The sequence below is a fragment of the Aotus nancymaae genome, unplaced genomic scaffold (genome assembly GCF_030222135.1).
Source record: "Aotus nancymaae isolate 86718 unplaced genomic scaffold, 86718_ANA_hifiasm-v0.15.2.pri h1tg000040l, whole genome shotgun sequence".
Taxonomy (NCBI): Eukaryota; Metazoa; Chordata; class Mammalia; order Primates; family Aotidae; genus Aotus; species Aotus nancymaae.
Window position 1 is genome coordinate 66,224,444 of NW_026988454.1, and position 18,033 is coordinate 66,242,476.

Genomic DNA, 18,033 nt, shown 5'->3' on the forward strand with positions numbered 1-18,033 from the left:
AGTTTTGGAGGGTTTTTCTTTTTTAACTTGCTGTTTCTATTCAGCCATGTTCTGTTGATAGTGATGTGTATATATGCAACAATATTGTAAGGATTTTTTGAAATGTTTCTTTTGAAATAAATGTAGAGAAAACTAGCAAGATAAATCATCATATATTATTATTTTAAACAGTAAATTTGATGGTAATTTGTATTTGAGCTAGGACATACTGAGTTTAAGTCCCATCTGGGCCACAATTTATTAGCAGTGTGGACTTGGGTAAGTTATTTAACCTCTCTAGGTCTCAGTTCCTTTTGATAATTTCTTCATGTAGTCTCTAAAATAACGTTTTAAAGATGTTTCCAGAGGAGTCTTTATAATTTCTTTTCTTTATATTGAATTTTTCTTTCATAATTTAAATCTAAGTCTTCTTGTTCTTGGAAGAGAAATTTATTATTTCTATGGTTTTAAACATTTTTCTTATTGTATTGCAATTTGAACTATAATATGCTTCTTCCTTTCTTAAAAGAGACCTTAAATAGTAACTGTGTCGCTTTCACTCACGGTTACATCCCTAATGGCTGAAAAAGTCCATGACTGTTTCATTCAATAATTTGGTGTTCATTTAGTAACTTGGTAAATGTGGGAAGAAAAGGTCAGCTCCTTCAGTGTGGCATATGCTGCTCTTTGTAGTCTGCTCTTGGCCTGCTTTTCCATCTTCATCATCTTTGCTACTCCTTTTCACTAGCTCTAAGTGCTTATCTAATATCCTGTTTCTTCTACCTGACATGGTATGCTTAGTGACTGTCTCTCCCTCACATACCTCAGCATATAGCTCATATCCTTACTATAGAAACCTAAATGATGTAATCTAATTTTAAACATACCTTTTTCTTCCTTTAAACCACAAACTAGGGCCGGGTGTGGCGGCTCACAACTGTAATCCCAGTGCCTTGGGAGGCTGAGGTGGAAGGATAACTAGAACCCAGGAGTTCAAGACTAGTCTAAGCAAGACCAGCAAGACCTTGTCTCTACTAAAAATAAAAACGTTAGTCGAGTGTGGTGACATGCACGTGTAGTCCCAGGTACTCAGAAGGTTGAGGCAGGAGGATCACTTGTGCCCAGAATTTAGAGGTTGCAGTGCGCTATGATTACTCCACCGCACTCAAGCCTGGACAACAGAGCAAGATGCTGTCTCAAAAAACATCAGCAAAACCCAGAAACTAGTCAGTTTTAAGGATCATTTTAAACATTGTCTAACTTTTGTTATAAAAACAAATATTTATATTGACAGAACTCCTTAGTATAATAACAATCAGTAAGTGATTATTGAATATTGAATTGATTAGAATGCTATAAACCTCTATATGTGTAATAGGTTTTGTTTGTTAGTATATTCTTCTGATATTTTATTTATCTCTTGAACTATCGCCTTTAACAGCAATAAAACAAGTTTTTTACTGAGAGTTGAGTATAAGGCTTTTGCTAAACTGCTACATATTTTGGTTAGATTCAATTTAGTATTTCTTTGGAGGACATTATGTATGCAGTGTATATCTTTAAACTTTTCCCCTCATTTAATTATTGTTCTTTTTACAAGTAGCCAGCATAAAATCATTCAATAAAAATTTATTTAGCAGCTTATTATGTTCCTGGCAATTGATTAGGTAGTGGGGTAATACAAAGAGTAATAAAAAACAGAATCCTTAGTTTCAATCCAATGGGTCAGAAATACATATAAAGAACTCATTTCAATATTTGTGGTTAAGGGTCATAATGATAATATATAAAGAGGGTTGTCTGAATGTCTAGCTATTGAGAGAAGCTGTGATATTTTCTTAAATCTTCTAAAATATGGTGAAGCATAAAGGAGTAAAGATAACAGTTGTTTAGGGAATTAGAACTGGAGATTGCTTTTGAGCTTGAACTTGAATGGTAATGAAGAGTAAATGAGAAGTCTTTGAACATTTTGTAAGCTGGAATATGACATGATCAGATTTGTAGTTTAGGATAGTATACTCTGTTTCTTGTCATAAGTCTTTAAAACTAGAAATTACTACATTCATTCATAGCACTATTTTAGTAAACATCATATAAAAATGAAATGACATATAACAGTAATGATAATAGCTACTGTTAATTTATTTTGACATATTTAACAAGTACCATCTCTGCATATGGTTTATAGTGTATAATTTATAAATATTATCTAATTAAAGACTGTAATTCTGAGGTTATACTATATGACTTCAAATACTAGCTCTACCATTTGTAGCTGTGTGAACTTAAGCTTTTTCAAGTCTCAGTTTCCTCATCTATAAAATAGTCCAGTGTGGTTATAGAAGTAATTAAGATATTTTATGTAAAGGACTCCTATGCTTACCCCATAGTAAGCACTCCATAATTGTTAGCTATTTTTAAATTAATTTTTATAACTTCCTTATGTTGTAAAGATAACACTTTTACCTTGCAATATTACCTTGCAGATGAGGAAATTGAATTTAGAGATCTTAAATTACCTACAGGTCATACTTGCATTATTACCTTGCAGATGAGAAAATAGAATTTAGGGATCTTAAGTTTCTTAAAAGTTATATTGCAAATAGTAGCAAAGCCAGGGTCTTAACCTGGGTCTCTGACTGTAAGCCCAGTGTCCTGAAAAATGTGTCATGCTGTCCTTCCGAGGCTGAGTGATCCCACTGGTATGCTCAGATGTTTAATTGGCCTGCCTAAGAGTTTCTAGGCCTAGGAGATACTACTGTCATCTTTTCTGAGTATATCTTTTGTCCAAATGAAAGTGTAAGTGTATATATAATAGATAAGTCTATGTTGTCTAACTTATCTATGTTGTTACATGTCTCAATAATTAATTGTTTTTTAATGCTGTGTAGTATTCCATGGTATGAATATATAACATTTTGTTTACCCATTTATCTGTTGATGGGCATTTGAGTGGTTTTCCTATTTTAGGCTATTACAGGTAAAGCTGCTGTGAACATTCATATAGATGTTTTTGTGTGTACATATACTTCTTTTCCTCTTGGGTAGAGCCTCAAAGGGGTATGTTAGGTGTATGTTTCTTTAACTTTTAAAAACTTGCTAGATTGTTTTATGAAAGTGATTGTACATTTAATTTATCTACCATCAGTGTGTGTGAATTCTAGTTTCTCTACATCCTCACCAATATTTGCAATTAAAAAGATTAAATTACTAAACTTTTTGCCAGTTGTTTTTATGTTAGCCATTGTAATAGGTGCATAATGGTGATTTTAATTTTTATTTCCCTAATTACTAATGATGTTGAGCATTTTTATGTGTGCTTATTTGACATCTATATATTTTCTTTGGTGAAATGATCATTGAATTCTTTACTCTTAAAATTAAATTGCTTGTTTTCTTTATTACTATGTTATTTTTTATATATTCTACATATACCAACTTTATCAGATATATGTATTGTGAAGATTTTTCTCCCATTCTGTGGCTTCTGTTTTTATTTTCTTAACAATATTTTAAAGATAATAGGTTTCCATTTTGCTTAAGTCAAATTAATGATTTGTTTATAGATTTTATTTTATTTTATTTTATTTTATTTAAGAAATCTTGACATAACTCACATCCATAAAGACATTCTTCCACGTTTTCTTCTACATGTTCTATACTCTCAGATTTTACATTTAGGTCAGTAATTCATTTTGAGTTAATCTTTGTTATGTGACAGAAAGTATAGATTCAAGTCATTTTTTAACCCATGTATACCCATTTGTTCTAGCATCATTTATTCAAAATGCTGATCTTTGTCATTTACATTGTCTTTCAGACCTTGTTGAAAATCAGTTGTCCAAGTATGTGTGGATTTATTTCTGGATTCTCTATTCAGTTCCTTGATTTATTTGTTTATATTTATATAAATATCATGGTATTTTGATTTATCTAGTATTTTAATAATTTTTGACATCAAGTAGTTTTAGCTCTCTAACATTGTTACTCTTTTTCAAAATTGTTTTGTTCCTTCTAGATCCTGTGTCTTTCCATATGAATTTTAAAGTCAGTTTGTCAATTTCCATAAGAAAACCTGGTGGGATTTTGATTGGAATTGCACTGAATCTGTAGATGAATTTGGAAAAAAAAAAAGACATCTTAAAAATTTTATCTTTCATTTCTTTTAGCAAAATAGTATAGTTTTCAGTATACAGGTCTTTCCCATCTCTTTTCATACTTATCCTTAAGGAATTCCTAACAGAATACTATTTTTACTGTTTAAAAAATTTGCTTTCAGATATTTCATTGCTGGTATATAGAAATGTAATTTTTTAATTGTTACTCTTGTATTCTTAGCCTTCCTGAATTCACACATTAGCTTTAGGAGTTTTTTTGTAGATTCCATATGATTTTTTACATAGACACTCAGGTCATCTCTAAATACAGATTTTTTTTTTCTACCTTTTTTATATTAACGACTTCATTTTGTTTTCTTTTTTCCCTTTTCTGTTTGCACTCCAGTACAATGTTAAGTGGATAGAACCTCCAATACAATGTTAATTTGGTGAGTGAGTGTAACACTCTTCTTATTCCTGGTTTTAGAGAAAAGCGTTCAATCTTATCCTGTTAATATGATGGGAGCAGCTGTAAGGTTTTTGTAGATAGATGCCCTCTATCAGGTTGAGCGATTCTATTCTACTTCTAGTTTGCTAAGATTAAAAAAAAAAGTAAAAATAAAAATAAATGGTTGTTCAGTGATTAAATGGATATTCTATTTTGTCAAATGCTTTTTCTGAGTTTGTTAAGATGATCATAAAGTTTTTCTATGATGTATTATTATGTTGTTTATAATTTTTAAATTTAATCTTCGAGGGGTATTAGTCTGTGATTTTATTTTGTCTGACTTATATTTTATAGTGCTAACTTCATAGAATGATTTGGGGAGTTATTTCTTTTTCATATATATTTTTTGAAATAGTTTAAAACTTCATGTAGTATTGATACTATTTCCATCTTAAATTTTAGATGGAATTCATTCAAGAATCTCTCTGGCCCTGGAGGTTTTTTGGTTTTTTGTGGAAAGAATTTTAACCTCATTCTTAATTTCTTTAATAGATATGGGGTTAAGTTGTGTATTTGTTTTTGAGTGAGCTTTGAGAACTTGTGCTGTTTAAGAAAGTTGTCCATTTCATCTGAGTTGTCAAGTTTACTGGCATATAGTTGTTCATAATGTTCTCTTATTATTCTTTTAATTTTTGTATTATCTGTAGTGATGCTACCTTTCTCATTTTTGATATGGATAATTAATATCTTCTCTTTTATTTCTGATCAGTCTGCCCAGAGGTTAATCAATTTTATTAATTTCCAAGAATCATTCTTTTCTGTTTTCTGTTTCATTGATCTTTATAATTATTTCCTTTATTCTTCTTTGATTTTGATTTTCTAATTTTTTATTCTAGAAGATAAAGTCATTCTTTTAAAACCTTTTTTTTTCTTTTTTTAATTGGTCATTTTTTTGAAGTTTTATTTGTAATTGACAAATAACAAAGGTACCACATGATGTTTTAATGCATGTATACATTGCATAATGATCAAATGAGGTTAATTAGCATATTCATCACTTTAAATATTTGTCATTTCTTTGTGATAGCATTCAAAATTCTTTCTTCTAGCTATCTTGAAATAGACCTTATTATTTGCTAGAGTCTTCTGTGTAATAGCACAACAGAACTTAATCATCCTGTCTAACTATAACTTTGATCTCATTGACCAACCATTCTCCATGCTTTTCTTTACCCATCTTCTGTAGCTTCTGGTAATCACTATTCTACTCTCTACTTCTACGAGATGAATGTTTTCAGATACCACATATGAAAGAGAACTTGTAGCATTTTCTTTTTTAATATAGTAATTACTGCTACAGAATTTTCCCTAAGTATTGGTTTAGCAGCCTCTACAAATTTTGACATAATAAATCTTTATTTCCTTTCAGTTAAGAATACTTACTAATTTCTATTTTGATTTCTTCTTTCATCAGTGGTAAGAAGTGTGCTATTTTAGGAGTTGTGCTATTTTGTTGCAAATATTTATATATTTTCTAAGTATCTTTATAATGAAGGTACCTGATTTAATTCCATTGCAGTCAGAGAATATGCTTTGTATGACTGTCTTCCTTTTCAATTTATTAAGACTTGCTTTTTGATCAAGAATATAGTATAACTTAAATGTCCCAAGAGCAGTGGAGGAGAATGTGTGTTCTACTATTATTAGATGATTAAGTGTCAATCAGTTCAAGTTGGTTTATAGTGCCATTCAAATCTATGGTAGCCTTGCCTATTTTCATGCCTCCTCGTTGTACAGATTTTGAAGAGTGGTATTGAAATCTTTGCCTATTTCCCTTTGTATGTCGTCAGTTTTTACTCATGTGTTTTAAAGATCTGTTATTAGGTATACAAATATTTGGGACTGTTATATCATGTTGATTAATTTACCTTTTTATCATTATGAAATGACTTTCTTTTTTGCTGGTAATATTCTTGGCTTCAAAGTTTATTTTTTTGACATTAATAGAACCATTCCAAATTTCTGCCAGTAATCCCAACCAGTGTTTTATTTACTCTCAGATCATTTAGTTTTCATCTAAGACTTCTATAGGAAAATTTTAGGAAAAAAATATTTAACTACTCTGTGTCTTAGTTTCTTTCTGATTAAGGGACAAAATAAGAGTATCTACACCATAGAATTGTTTTGAGGATTAAACAAGGAAATAATATCAAAGATTCTACACCTGCACATGTTGCAGCACAAACTGTATAAGTGTAGTTTATGGCTTTTGTTCTTACTGTTAACTGATGCATTTTTAAAAAGTTTTTTAAAAAACACATGAAATATAATTTGCTACTGATTTATTTCTTCAGGAAATATCTTGTTTGCTGTCTAGTCATCTTTAATCTAGACTAGATAAATTAGAACATCATCATGAAATTCGTAAATGAATATGAACTCAAAAAATACCTGTATTTAATTTTGTTTATTTACATTACTAATTTGCCATCTTTTTTTACTGAAGAATTGTATACTAAAATTTAGGTATAGTGTAATCATATTTTCCAAATTTATTGAGTTTCCATTTAAAGTATATTAGAATTGTACAATATTTTTCAGTTATTCTCAACTGCATATACCTCTGTTTAAATAAAACACACATTGTGAAGCTACAAATTAGTCTCTTTAAAAAAAAAAAATTGAAATAAATGTTTGCAATGAATGATTTGTGTGGGTCCTTCACATTGTTATTATTTATAATGGGTGTTTTTTTTTTTTTTTAGATTGGACAACTGGCTTTTAAAGGAATGAAGAGACTCAATAGAATCCAGTCAATAGTGTTTGAGACTGCCTACAACACCAATGAGAACATGCTGATTTGTGCCCCTACAGGAGCTGGAAAAACCAATATTGCAATGCTTACTGTCTTACATGAAATTCGCCAGCATTTTCAACAAGGTGTTATCAAAAAGAATGAATTTAAGGTGGGTAAATAAATCAGACAACAGCTTTTTAAAGTATAAGGAACAAAATAAATTTGCCGTAGTATATATTACATGAAATTTGAAAGTTCTTAAAGATATTGTAGTTAAAGTCAGATAAGTAAGGCTGCTTGATTTATTTCATTACTATTAAGGCAGTCCTTATTTGTGTTATGAAAATTCTATTACCATGTAAGAAACTATGAAAATACATTTAGCTTTGAAACCAAACCAGTTTTCAAAGTGATGCAGCTGTGTAAACCAATTCTATTTGTCCTTTAAACAGATACACGCATATCTCACAACAATAAGACTTTTAATACATCAGTTAAGATTTTTCACTGGATGTAGTTAGAATCATATTTTACAATAAATTGTGACTTGTCTTAGCTACTGTGAGACAAATGATATTACAGTTTTTGTTCATTAATCAAGCTAATGTTCTTTGGTATAGATTGTATATGTTGCTCCAATGAAAGCCTTGGCAGCTGAAATGACAAATTACTTCAGCAGACGTCTAGAACCACTTGGCATCATTGTGAAAGAATTGACTGGTGATATGCAGTTGTCAAAAAGTGAAATTTTACGAACTCAGGTATGTTGTTTACCTAGATTTTTTGTTTAGTACCATTCTTTTTTTTAGGAATTGTGAAAATTATTAAATGACTATATCTTAAATAACTAGAATATATAATACAAACATAATATAATAAACTTTTATTTGTAACCACACCATATCTCTGTACTTAGAGTTTTTGCTTGTACTTTGTTTTCTGGTATCCCTTATGATTCTTGTGATTCTTACTGCATCTTGAATATTGTTAGGTTCCAAATCTATTGGCACTGAGGCTGTTCTTTTAAAATAGTAGGGAATGAGGATATAGGTAAGATTAGAGTTTAATTTTAAGAGGAGGGAACTATGTAGATCTTAAAATGATTGCACTAGTATCCCAAACCATTCCATAAGAATGGCTTAACATATAATAAAGCTTTTTGGCCATTCATTATTTCATCAAATGCACAGTTATTATTATTAAATCATGCACTGTGTATAGCACTATATTAGGTGATATGAATGAATGCATGACAACAAAGACAACTAAGATGCAGTTCCCGTCTTCAAGAATCTTATGACTAAGTAAGAAAAAAATATTTAGGTTTCAACTAGATAATTATTATCAAAAGCAATATGTAAGTAAGGTGAGTTTCATTGTGTTTTTAAAAAATGAAATAGTGGATGACCAGATATTAATGGAAAAATTCATAGTTTGATGGAAAATAGATAATAGAACTTTTGAAACAATGGGTCGATACTGATTTAATATGTGATTGGAATGTGAATTAGTTTCCTAGGGCCCCTATAGCAAAATACCATAAGCTCAGTGGTAAAGACCAAAAGTATCTGAGACAGGTCTCAATCAATTTTGAAAGTTTATTTTGCCAAGGTTAAGGTTGTACCAGTGACATAACCTCAGGTGGTCTTGATGACATGTGCTCAATGTGATTGGGGTACAGCTTGGTTTATACATTTTAGGGAAACATGAGACATCCGTCAATACATGTAAGATGTACATTGGTTTGGTCTGGAAGGGCAGGACAACTCAAAGTGGGGGCTTCCAGATCATAGGTAGATGTAAAGATTTTCTGATTGGCAATTGGTTGAAAGAGTTATTATCTAAAGAAAGGAATGTGGAGACCAAGGTTTTATCATACAGATGAAACCTATCCATTCAGGTAGAATAGATTGTAAATGTTTCTTATTATACTTAAAGAGTCTGTTCTATCAGTAATTCCAAGAGGAAGGAGAGTATAATAAGGTATGTCCTGCTCTCACTTCCCATCATGGCCTGATCTAGTTTTTCAGGTTAACTTTGGAATGCCTTTGCTGAGAGGAGGGGTCCTTTCAGATGGTTGCACGGCTTAGAATTTTATATTTGGTTTACAGTGTGTTAAAACAAGTCTTAATTCTCTCACTCTACTGGAGTTTAGGAGTCTGAGATCAAGGTGTCAGCAGAGTTGGTTCCTTCAAGAGGCTTTGAGAGCATATCTGGTCTATGCTTCCTAGTTTCTGGTGGCTGCTGGGAATTTTTGGCATTCTAGGGTTTGTAGATACATCACTCCAAGCTCTGCTTCTGTCTTTATGTGACCTTTTCCCCTGCTTATGTTTTCCCCTACTCCCGTTTTTCAAGGATATTGATCATTGGATTTAGGGCCCAGCATAATCAGGATGATCTCATCTTAACAACCTTTCCTTAATTACATCTGCAAAGACCCTTTTTTCAAATAAGTTCACACATATGGACTGAATGTTTACATACCATCTCTCCCAGCCCCAAACATAATTTATATATTGAAGTCCTAGTCCACAAATAATAGTGTTTGGAGGTGAGGCCTTTGGGAGATAATTGGATTTAGAATAGGTCATGAAGTGGAGAGGACCTGGGATTAGTGCCCTTATAACAAGAAGAGATCTCTTTCTCTCTACACCTACCAAAGAAAAGCTGTGTGAGCACATAGTAATAAAATGACTGTCTAAAAGCTAGGAAGCCGGCGTTCAAGAGACATCAAGATGTCAAATCTGGGTGGTCTGCACATGTACTCCAGAACTTAAAGTATAATAATAATAATAATAAAAAGAATAAAGTCCTAATTTTTTAGTCAGGGAAAAAAAGCAGGGTGAGATTCCATCTCAATAAATAAGTAAATAAATAAATAGAAATATTGATAGACTTAATTCACAAAGACAAAGCTCTTTGTGACTTGAATAGTTTAAAAATTACAAAGGAACTCCAAAGCCAAAACAGTTTGGAAACTACTATGATGGGGAAAGCTTCTTATATATGACATTGGATTCCTTTTATTGTATATATCCAGCCTGATTTTCAACCTTATCTCACAGATGCTTCCCAACATAAACTATAGCCAGGCTATTTTTGCTTTTTCTAAAATAGCATTGCTCAAGTAATATTTTCTTAAGTGATTATTGCTTTTTACCAAGTTTCCTCATGTATTTTCTCCTTTTTCTTAATATCTTCCTTTTTCTATTGGCATTTGTTCACATCTTGCCCATTCTTTAAAATCCAGTTCAAACCTTGTATTTACTTCTTCTTCCCTGAGTCCTGTAGCACCATTCATTTACATTCATAAAATAATACCTAGTGCCCAAAATCTGTGCTTTTGGACCTGACATAGTCTTAAAATCTGGATCACTCTCAAGTAAAATGTTAATTGCTCTTGAACTGTATCCAACTATGTTACTGATGCTAATGAAAGAATGTTTATGGAAAGACAAGGGAGGTAACATTTGAATTCAATTTATGAGTCAGTCACTATGCCAAATGCATATGTACAACTTCCCTGAGTCTTCACAAGAACCCTATTGGTTAGTATCTCCATTTTACAGGAGCAGAAAGTAAAACCAAAAAAAAAGAATCTACTTAGATTTATATATTTTCAAAGGTTTATGAACATCTGTTTTTTACTCATTTGCCCATTTTTGCACTTTGCTAGATTCTGTATCCTCTGTCAGTATTTTTTGACTGTGTAAAGGCAGGGACTATGTGCTTGGCCTCAGAAATAATTTATTAATTGAACCTCCTGTCTTGTGCTTGCTCTAATTCCTGATACTTTGAGGTGCTAATTTTTGTAGAACTGAAACTATATAGTTTCTAATCTTTTTACCCTGTCCTACCCTTCTCATAGATTCTTACAGATTAAAAACTGTTCTGCTGTCACTGCCTTTGAGATTAGGCTATAGATAGAGCAAAGCAGAGAATAATGTAAAGAATGTGGGAGTACATACATATTCAACTTTTTATGTGGAGTTTGAATTTCTTGCTTTCCTCACCCTCAATTTTATAATTTTTAAATAGCTTCTTAATTATTCCTATTATGCATTTTTTGTAAATAAATTTCCCAATAATCAGCATTGATTAAATTAAATATAATCTAAAATTTCCCTTGTCATTTTTTCTAACTTTCTCAGTATTATTAATCTTTTTTTAAATATAGGAAGGTAAATTAATCTAATTTGTAATTTTTTTTTGCCATGCTGTTCTGATCATATTACCGTCTTGCTCATAAACTTTCATTGGTTCTTTATTGCTTATGGAATTAAGTCCAACTACCTAGCTTGTTAAGAATCTTGTATAAATTAAGTATCATATGAGATGTGATGTATTTTGTGGTTCACTAGGGACCATCAGGTATAGCAGTAGTTATGATTTTATTGAGGTTTGAATGTAAAATTTCCTTTTACAAGACAGAATTATGTAATTCTAAGATTTACTGTTAGGAGAAACAATCAGTACAGACAACAAATACTTTTTTGGTGTGCAGCCAAAAAGCAATTTTGTGCAACTTTGAAAAGCACCATAAATTTGTCATTGGTTAAAACACTGATCTACTTTTCCAACCTTATTTTTCATTATTCTGTATCTACCATTGGTTTTAAACTTCTCCTTCTAAATGTATCCTTGATGAAGAGTTACTGTTTTATAACATTCACTGTACTTTTCAGTGCTGCCATTGAGCAGTGTTCCTTTCAACATCAGTGAAAACACTGGTCAGAAATTTTAGAAAAGATTTCTCCTGTCCTGGCAGTAACTATGTGTTAAAGCAAGGCATTTGTTCTGAGTTTGAAATTGTTCTCTTCTTTTATATTTGTTTGCTCATCCTTTTAGGGGGAGGCATTTACCTGTATGCCTTTGGGAGTTGAGATGGGATATTTCAGGTTTTGTTTTTGTTTATTTTTTGGTTGAGGATAGAGGGAGATTCTGTTAGATCTCTTAGGCCCAAGCAACTGTGAAGGCAAATCTGAATTTTCTTTGTATAACTCTGCTAGATCTAAGCTCCAGCAAGTGTGGTTGACAGGGTGTGGGTGCTATGTATATGCATGAGCTCAGATCATAGGCAATGTTCAACGTCACGCTGCCCTGATCTACTCTTCTTTCAAAGGGATTTTTCCTATGGTATGTAGTCTATTGATTATTTCAATATATGGGATAAGGGTGGGAATAAATGGTAGATGGAGATAGGGGCAAATATCATATATGCCCAGGTTGCAGTTTTATCTGAATATCTGTTAAGTTATATGCTTAAGTCCCATAAATGTTCTGTTTAGTTCTCAGCCTGGCATTGGGCTTTTCACTTTAAATTTCAAGCTGCTTTACTGGCTCTGAATCCCAGCTCTGAGATCTGATTTTGGGCACCTTTCACCAATTAAGTCGTGGTTTTCTCTCCTCTTTTTTGCAGCCATAGTCGTGCATGTTGGATTATACCCTTGGGTCAATAATCTGCAAATTCCAATTCTTACTGGCACTTGCTGCATTTCTGCATAAAATCTGAGGATGTCTTTATTTCACTTCCATTCCTGAAGGATATTTTTGCTAGAAATAGATTCGTGGGTTGTCAGTTCTTTCTTCTTTTTTTTTTTTTTTTTTAGAGACAAGGTCTCACTCTGTCACCAAGGCTGTACTACAGTGGCACAATAACGTCCCACTGCAGCCTCAGCCCTCTGCGCTCAGGCAATCCACTCCTCTCAGATTTCTGAACAGCAGACACTACAGGCGCATGCCACCACGTCTGGCTAATCTTTATGTTTTGTATCAGTGAGGTATTGCCATGTTGCCTAGGCTGTTCCCAAACTCCTGGCTCAAGCAATCCTCTTGCCTCAGCCTCCCAAAGTACTGGGATTATAGACATTAGCTACCATGCCAGGCCTTCTTTTCTTTCAGCCCTTAAAATGTATGCCACTTTTTTTCTGGCCTCTGTAGTTTCTGAAGAGAAATTTACTCCATTCAAATTATTGTTCTTTTACAGTTAATATGTTGTTTCTCTTGAACTTCTTTAAAGATTAAAGATTCTTTGTTTATCTTTAGTTTCCAACAGTTTTATTATGATGTGCCTAGGAGTGTTTGCTCAGCTTCTTGAATCACAGATTTATGTCCTATGTCAAATTTGGGAAGTTTCCAGCCTTTATTTCTTCAAACTTTCATGTTTTCTCTTTCACTTTTTGTATTCTGCTGACAGGAATGTTAGCTCTTTTGTTATTATCCCACAGGACACCAAGATCTGGGTTTTTGTTTTTTGTTTTATTTTTCAATCTGTTTTCTTTCTGCTGTTCTGTTTGGATGACTTCTTTGATCTATGTTTGACTCCACTGATTCTTTATTTTGCTGTCTACAATCTGTGAATGAGCTCTTCCAATGAGTTTTTAAAGTTAGGTTATTATGCTTTTCAGTTCCAAACTTTCTATTAGGCTTTTAAAACTATCTTCTATTTCCTTGCTGAGACATTTCTATTTTTTTATTTGTTTCAACGGTGTTTGAAATTGCTCCTTGAAGGATTTTGATGATAATTACTTTAAAAATCTTGTCAGAACCAAATCCAGCAGCACACCAAAAAACTTATCCACCACAATCAAGTTGGCTTCATCCCTGGGATGCAAGGCTGGTTCAACATATGCAAATCATTAAATGTAATCCATAAACCACATGAATATCTCAATAGATGCAGAAAAGGCCTTTGCTAAAATTCAACATCCTTTTATGTTAAAAACTCTCAATAAACTAGGTGTCAGTGAAACATATCTCAAAATAATAAGCGCTATTTGTGACAGTCCCATAGCAAGTATCATATTGAATGGGCAAAAGCTGGAAGCATTCCCTTTGAAAACTGGTACAAGACAAGGATGCCCTCTGTCACCACTCCTATTGAATATAGTATTGGAAGTTCTGGCCAGAGTAATCAGGAAAGAGAAAGAAATAACAGGTATTCAAATAGGAAGAAAGCAAGTCAAATTGTCTCTGTTTGCAGATGACATGGTTTTTTATTTAGAAAATGCTATCATCTCAGCCCAAAAAACTCCTTAAACTGATAAGCAACTTCAGCAAAGTCTCAGGATACAGAAATCACAAGCATTCCTTTATGCCAATAATAGACAAGCAGAAAGCCAAATCGTGAATGAACTCCCATTCACAATTTCTACAGAAGGAATAAAATACCTAGGACTACAGCTAGCAAGAGATGTGAAGGACCTCTTCAAGGAGAACAGCAAACCACTACCTAAGGAAATAAGAGAGGATGCAAACAAATGGAAAAATATTCCATACTCATGGATAGGAAGAATCAATATCATGAAAATGGCCTTACTGCCCAAAGTAATTTACAAATTCAATGCTATTCTCACCAGTCTACCATTGACAATCTTCACAGAATTAGAAGAACTACCTTCAGTTTCATAGGAAATCAAAGAAGACCCTGCTTGACATGGCTAAGCAATAAGCATCATGCTACCTGACTTCAAACTATAATGCAAGAAATAACACCACACATCTACAACCATCTGATCTTTGACAAAGCTGTCAAAAACAAAGAATAGGGAGAGGATCTCCTATTCAATAAATGTTGCTGGGAAAACAGGCTAGGCATATGCAGAAAACTCAAACTGGACCCCTTCCGTATACCGTATACAAAAATTAACTCAAGATGGATTAAAGACTTAAGTATAAAGCCTCAAATCATAAAAACCCTGTGAGAAAACCTAGGCAATACGATTCAGACATAGGCATGGGAGCAAAGACTTCATGACAAAAACGCCAAAAGCAATTGCAACAAAAGCCAGAATTGACAAATGGGATCTAATTAAGCTAAAGAGCTCCTGCACAGCAAAAGAAAGTATCACCAGGGTGAACAGGCAACCTACAGAATGAGAGAAAAAAAATTTTTTTTTTTAAGGCTAGTCAAGGGAGAAAATTTTGCAATTTACCCATCTGACAAAGGTCTAATATCCGGAATTTACAAGGAACTTAAACATATTTGCAAGAAACTTAAACATATTTACAAGGAAAAAACAACCCTATCAAAAAGTGGACAAAGGATATGAACAGACACTTCTCAAAAGAAGACGTTTGGGCCAGGCGTGGTGGCTCATGCCTGTAATCCCAGCACTTTGGGAGGCCGAGGCGGGTGGATCACGAGGTCACGAGATTGAGACCATCCTGGTCAACATGGTGAAACCCCATCTCTACTAAAAATACAAAAAATTAGCTGGGCATGGTGGCGTGTGCCTGTAATCCCAGCTATTCAGGAGGCTGAGGCAGGAGAATTGCCTGAACCCAGGAGGCGGAGGTTGCGGTGAGCCGAGATCACTCGATTGCACTCCAACCTGGGTAACAAGAGTGAAACTCCGTCTCAAAAAAAATAAAAATAAAAAAATTAAGATGTTTATGTGGACAACATAGGAAAAACAGCTCAAAATCACTGATCGTTAGAGAAATGCAAATCAAAACCACAATGAGATACCATCACATACCAGTCAGAATGGCGATTATTAAAAAATCAGGAAATAATAGATGCTGGCGAGGCTGTGAAGAAATAGGAACACTTTCACACTGTTGGTGGGAATGTAAATTAGTTCAACCATTGTGGAAGACAGTATGGTGATTCCTCAAGGATCTGGAACCAGAAATACCATTTGACTCAGCAATATCATTACTGGTTATATACCCAAAAGTATATAAATCATTCTACTATAAAGACATATACACACGTGTCTTTATTGCAGCACTATTTACAGTAGCAAAGACTTGGAACCAACCCAAATGCCCATCAGTGGTAGACTGGAAAAAGAAAATGTGGTTTATATACATCATGGAATACTATGCAACCACAAAAAGGAGTGAGATCATGTCTTTTGCAGGGACATGGATGAAGCTGGAAGCCATCATCCTCAGCAAACTAACACAGAAACAGAAAACCAAACACTGCATGTTTTCACTCAGAAGTGGGAGTTGAACAATGAGGACACATGGACACAGGGAGGGGAATAACACAAACCAGGACCTGTTGGAGATTGTGGGTTGAGAGGAGGAAGCTTAGAGGATGGGTCATTAGGTGCAGCAAACTACTATGGCACACATACACCTGTGTAACAAACATGCACGTCTACATATGTATCCCTGAACTTAAATAAAAATAAAATGAAAATAAAAGTCTTGTCAGATAATTCCAACATCTTTGTCATCTGAGTTAGTGTCTGTTACATGTGTCTTCTCATTTGAGTTGAGATTTTCCTGGCTCTTGGTAAGGATGTTATTTTCAGTTGCATCCTAGACTTTTTGAGCATTATGATATCAGAGTGCTTCCTATTTAAATCTCCTTACTTGTTACTACCTGGGTGGGATGGTAGTTAATACTTTATTTACACTTGTTCCCACCCTTCAGTGCCAGTCTTCACACACAGTGAGTTGGGAGAGGAGCACTTTCATTCTCTGTGGTATTTGAGGGGTGTTGTCAACAAGATTCAGTTTCTCTTTGGTGCCCCCTATCAGTCCTTTGTATAGAAAGAGCAGTCTTATTTTGTTTGTTTGTTTGTTTAGGAAGTTAGTTCTGCACCCATTGACTTTCTGAGTTGTGGGCTTCTGAGTTGTGGGCTTCTTCACCAGTCTCAGATACACAGAAAGAAACCCCAGGAACTCCCTGCCAGCTCTTTATTTGAATCCTGATGTCCCTATTCAATCCTACTTCTTTTTTCACTTTTTAGAGTCTTCTCATGTCTCTTTCATGGATTTTATCTGGGGTTATTGTGTGTAATAAGCAAGAATAAGATGAAATATTTCTACTTTATCTTTTTTAGCCATATAGACTTAAAATTATAAGATAGTCAACTTTGTCAACTTTCTCTGTGGTTTGTGCCTTTTTTGTTGATTGTGGTTTTCTGAAAATCCCAGTTTATCTGAAGTGTATGAAGTTCTACATTTTTCTTCTGAATGATTTAAAGATTTATTTTTTAGATTTAAGTCTTAAGTCTCTAGATTTTTATTATTATTTTTGTAAGAGCAGGGTTATTATATTATTTCTTTACCTAATGAAAGCCATTTTGTCATCATCTCTCTAGCCTTTTCTAGTGAATTATAATATTATCTTTGTTACATTCTCAGTTCTACTGTTGTAGCTATTACTGAGCTGTATTTGTTGTTGGTGGTGGTGATGGTGGCTGTGTGTGTGTGTGTGTGTATGTGTGTATGTGTGTATGTGTGTCTGTCTGTCTGTCTATATCTGGCCTTCCTTTAGGACTACACTGTTTTAATTACTGTTATTTTAGAATAAGTCGTGATTGTAAAGCAAATTCTGCCTCCTTAATTCATTCTCATGTATTAGAATAGCCTTAGCTATTTACTGAACTTTTTAATTTTGAGATTGAACTCTTTCATTACATCAAAGATCTGTTTGGGTTTTTATTAGAATTATTTTTCTGGAATACTTTGAACAAAGTTGACACTTTTACTATGTCATCTCTCCATCTCTGAGCATTGCATATTTTCTACTTTTTAAGTATTTTTTAAGACTCTTCGAAAACGTGTTTCATCATGGATCTTAGACATTTTTAAAGATTTATTTCCAGATACCTTGTATTATTTGTCACTGTTTTTTTTTAAAAGTTCTGTTATATTTTGTAATGACTGTTGTTGGAGTATAAGAACACTTGTTTTTTTTTTATATTATATTCCATGATACTGCTAAGTATTCTTACTAATAGTTATAC

At 33.2% G+C, this 18,033-nt stretch overlaps 1 protein-coding gene across 1 annotated transcript in view; it reads left to right on the forward strand.

The window, feature by feature from the left end:
* Nucleotides 1–18,033, forward strand: part of ASCC3 (activating signal cointegrator 1 complex subunit 3) — a 363,321-nt gene that overhangs the window by 90,395 nt on the left and 254,893 nt on the right. Inside the window, exons 9-10 of the mRNA XM_012438418.3 lie at nt 7,290–7,490; nt 7,942–8,082. Coding sequence (XP_012293841.2) covers nt 7,290–7,490; nt 7,942–8,082 — 342 coding nt within the window. The remainder of the gene's footprint in view (nt 1–7,289; nt 7,491–7,941; nt 8,083–18,033) is intronic.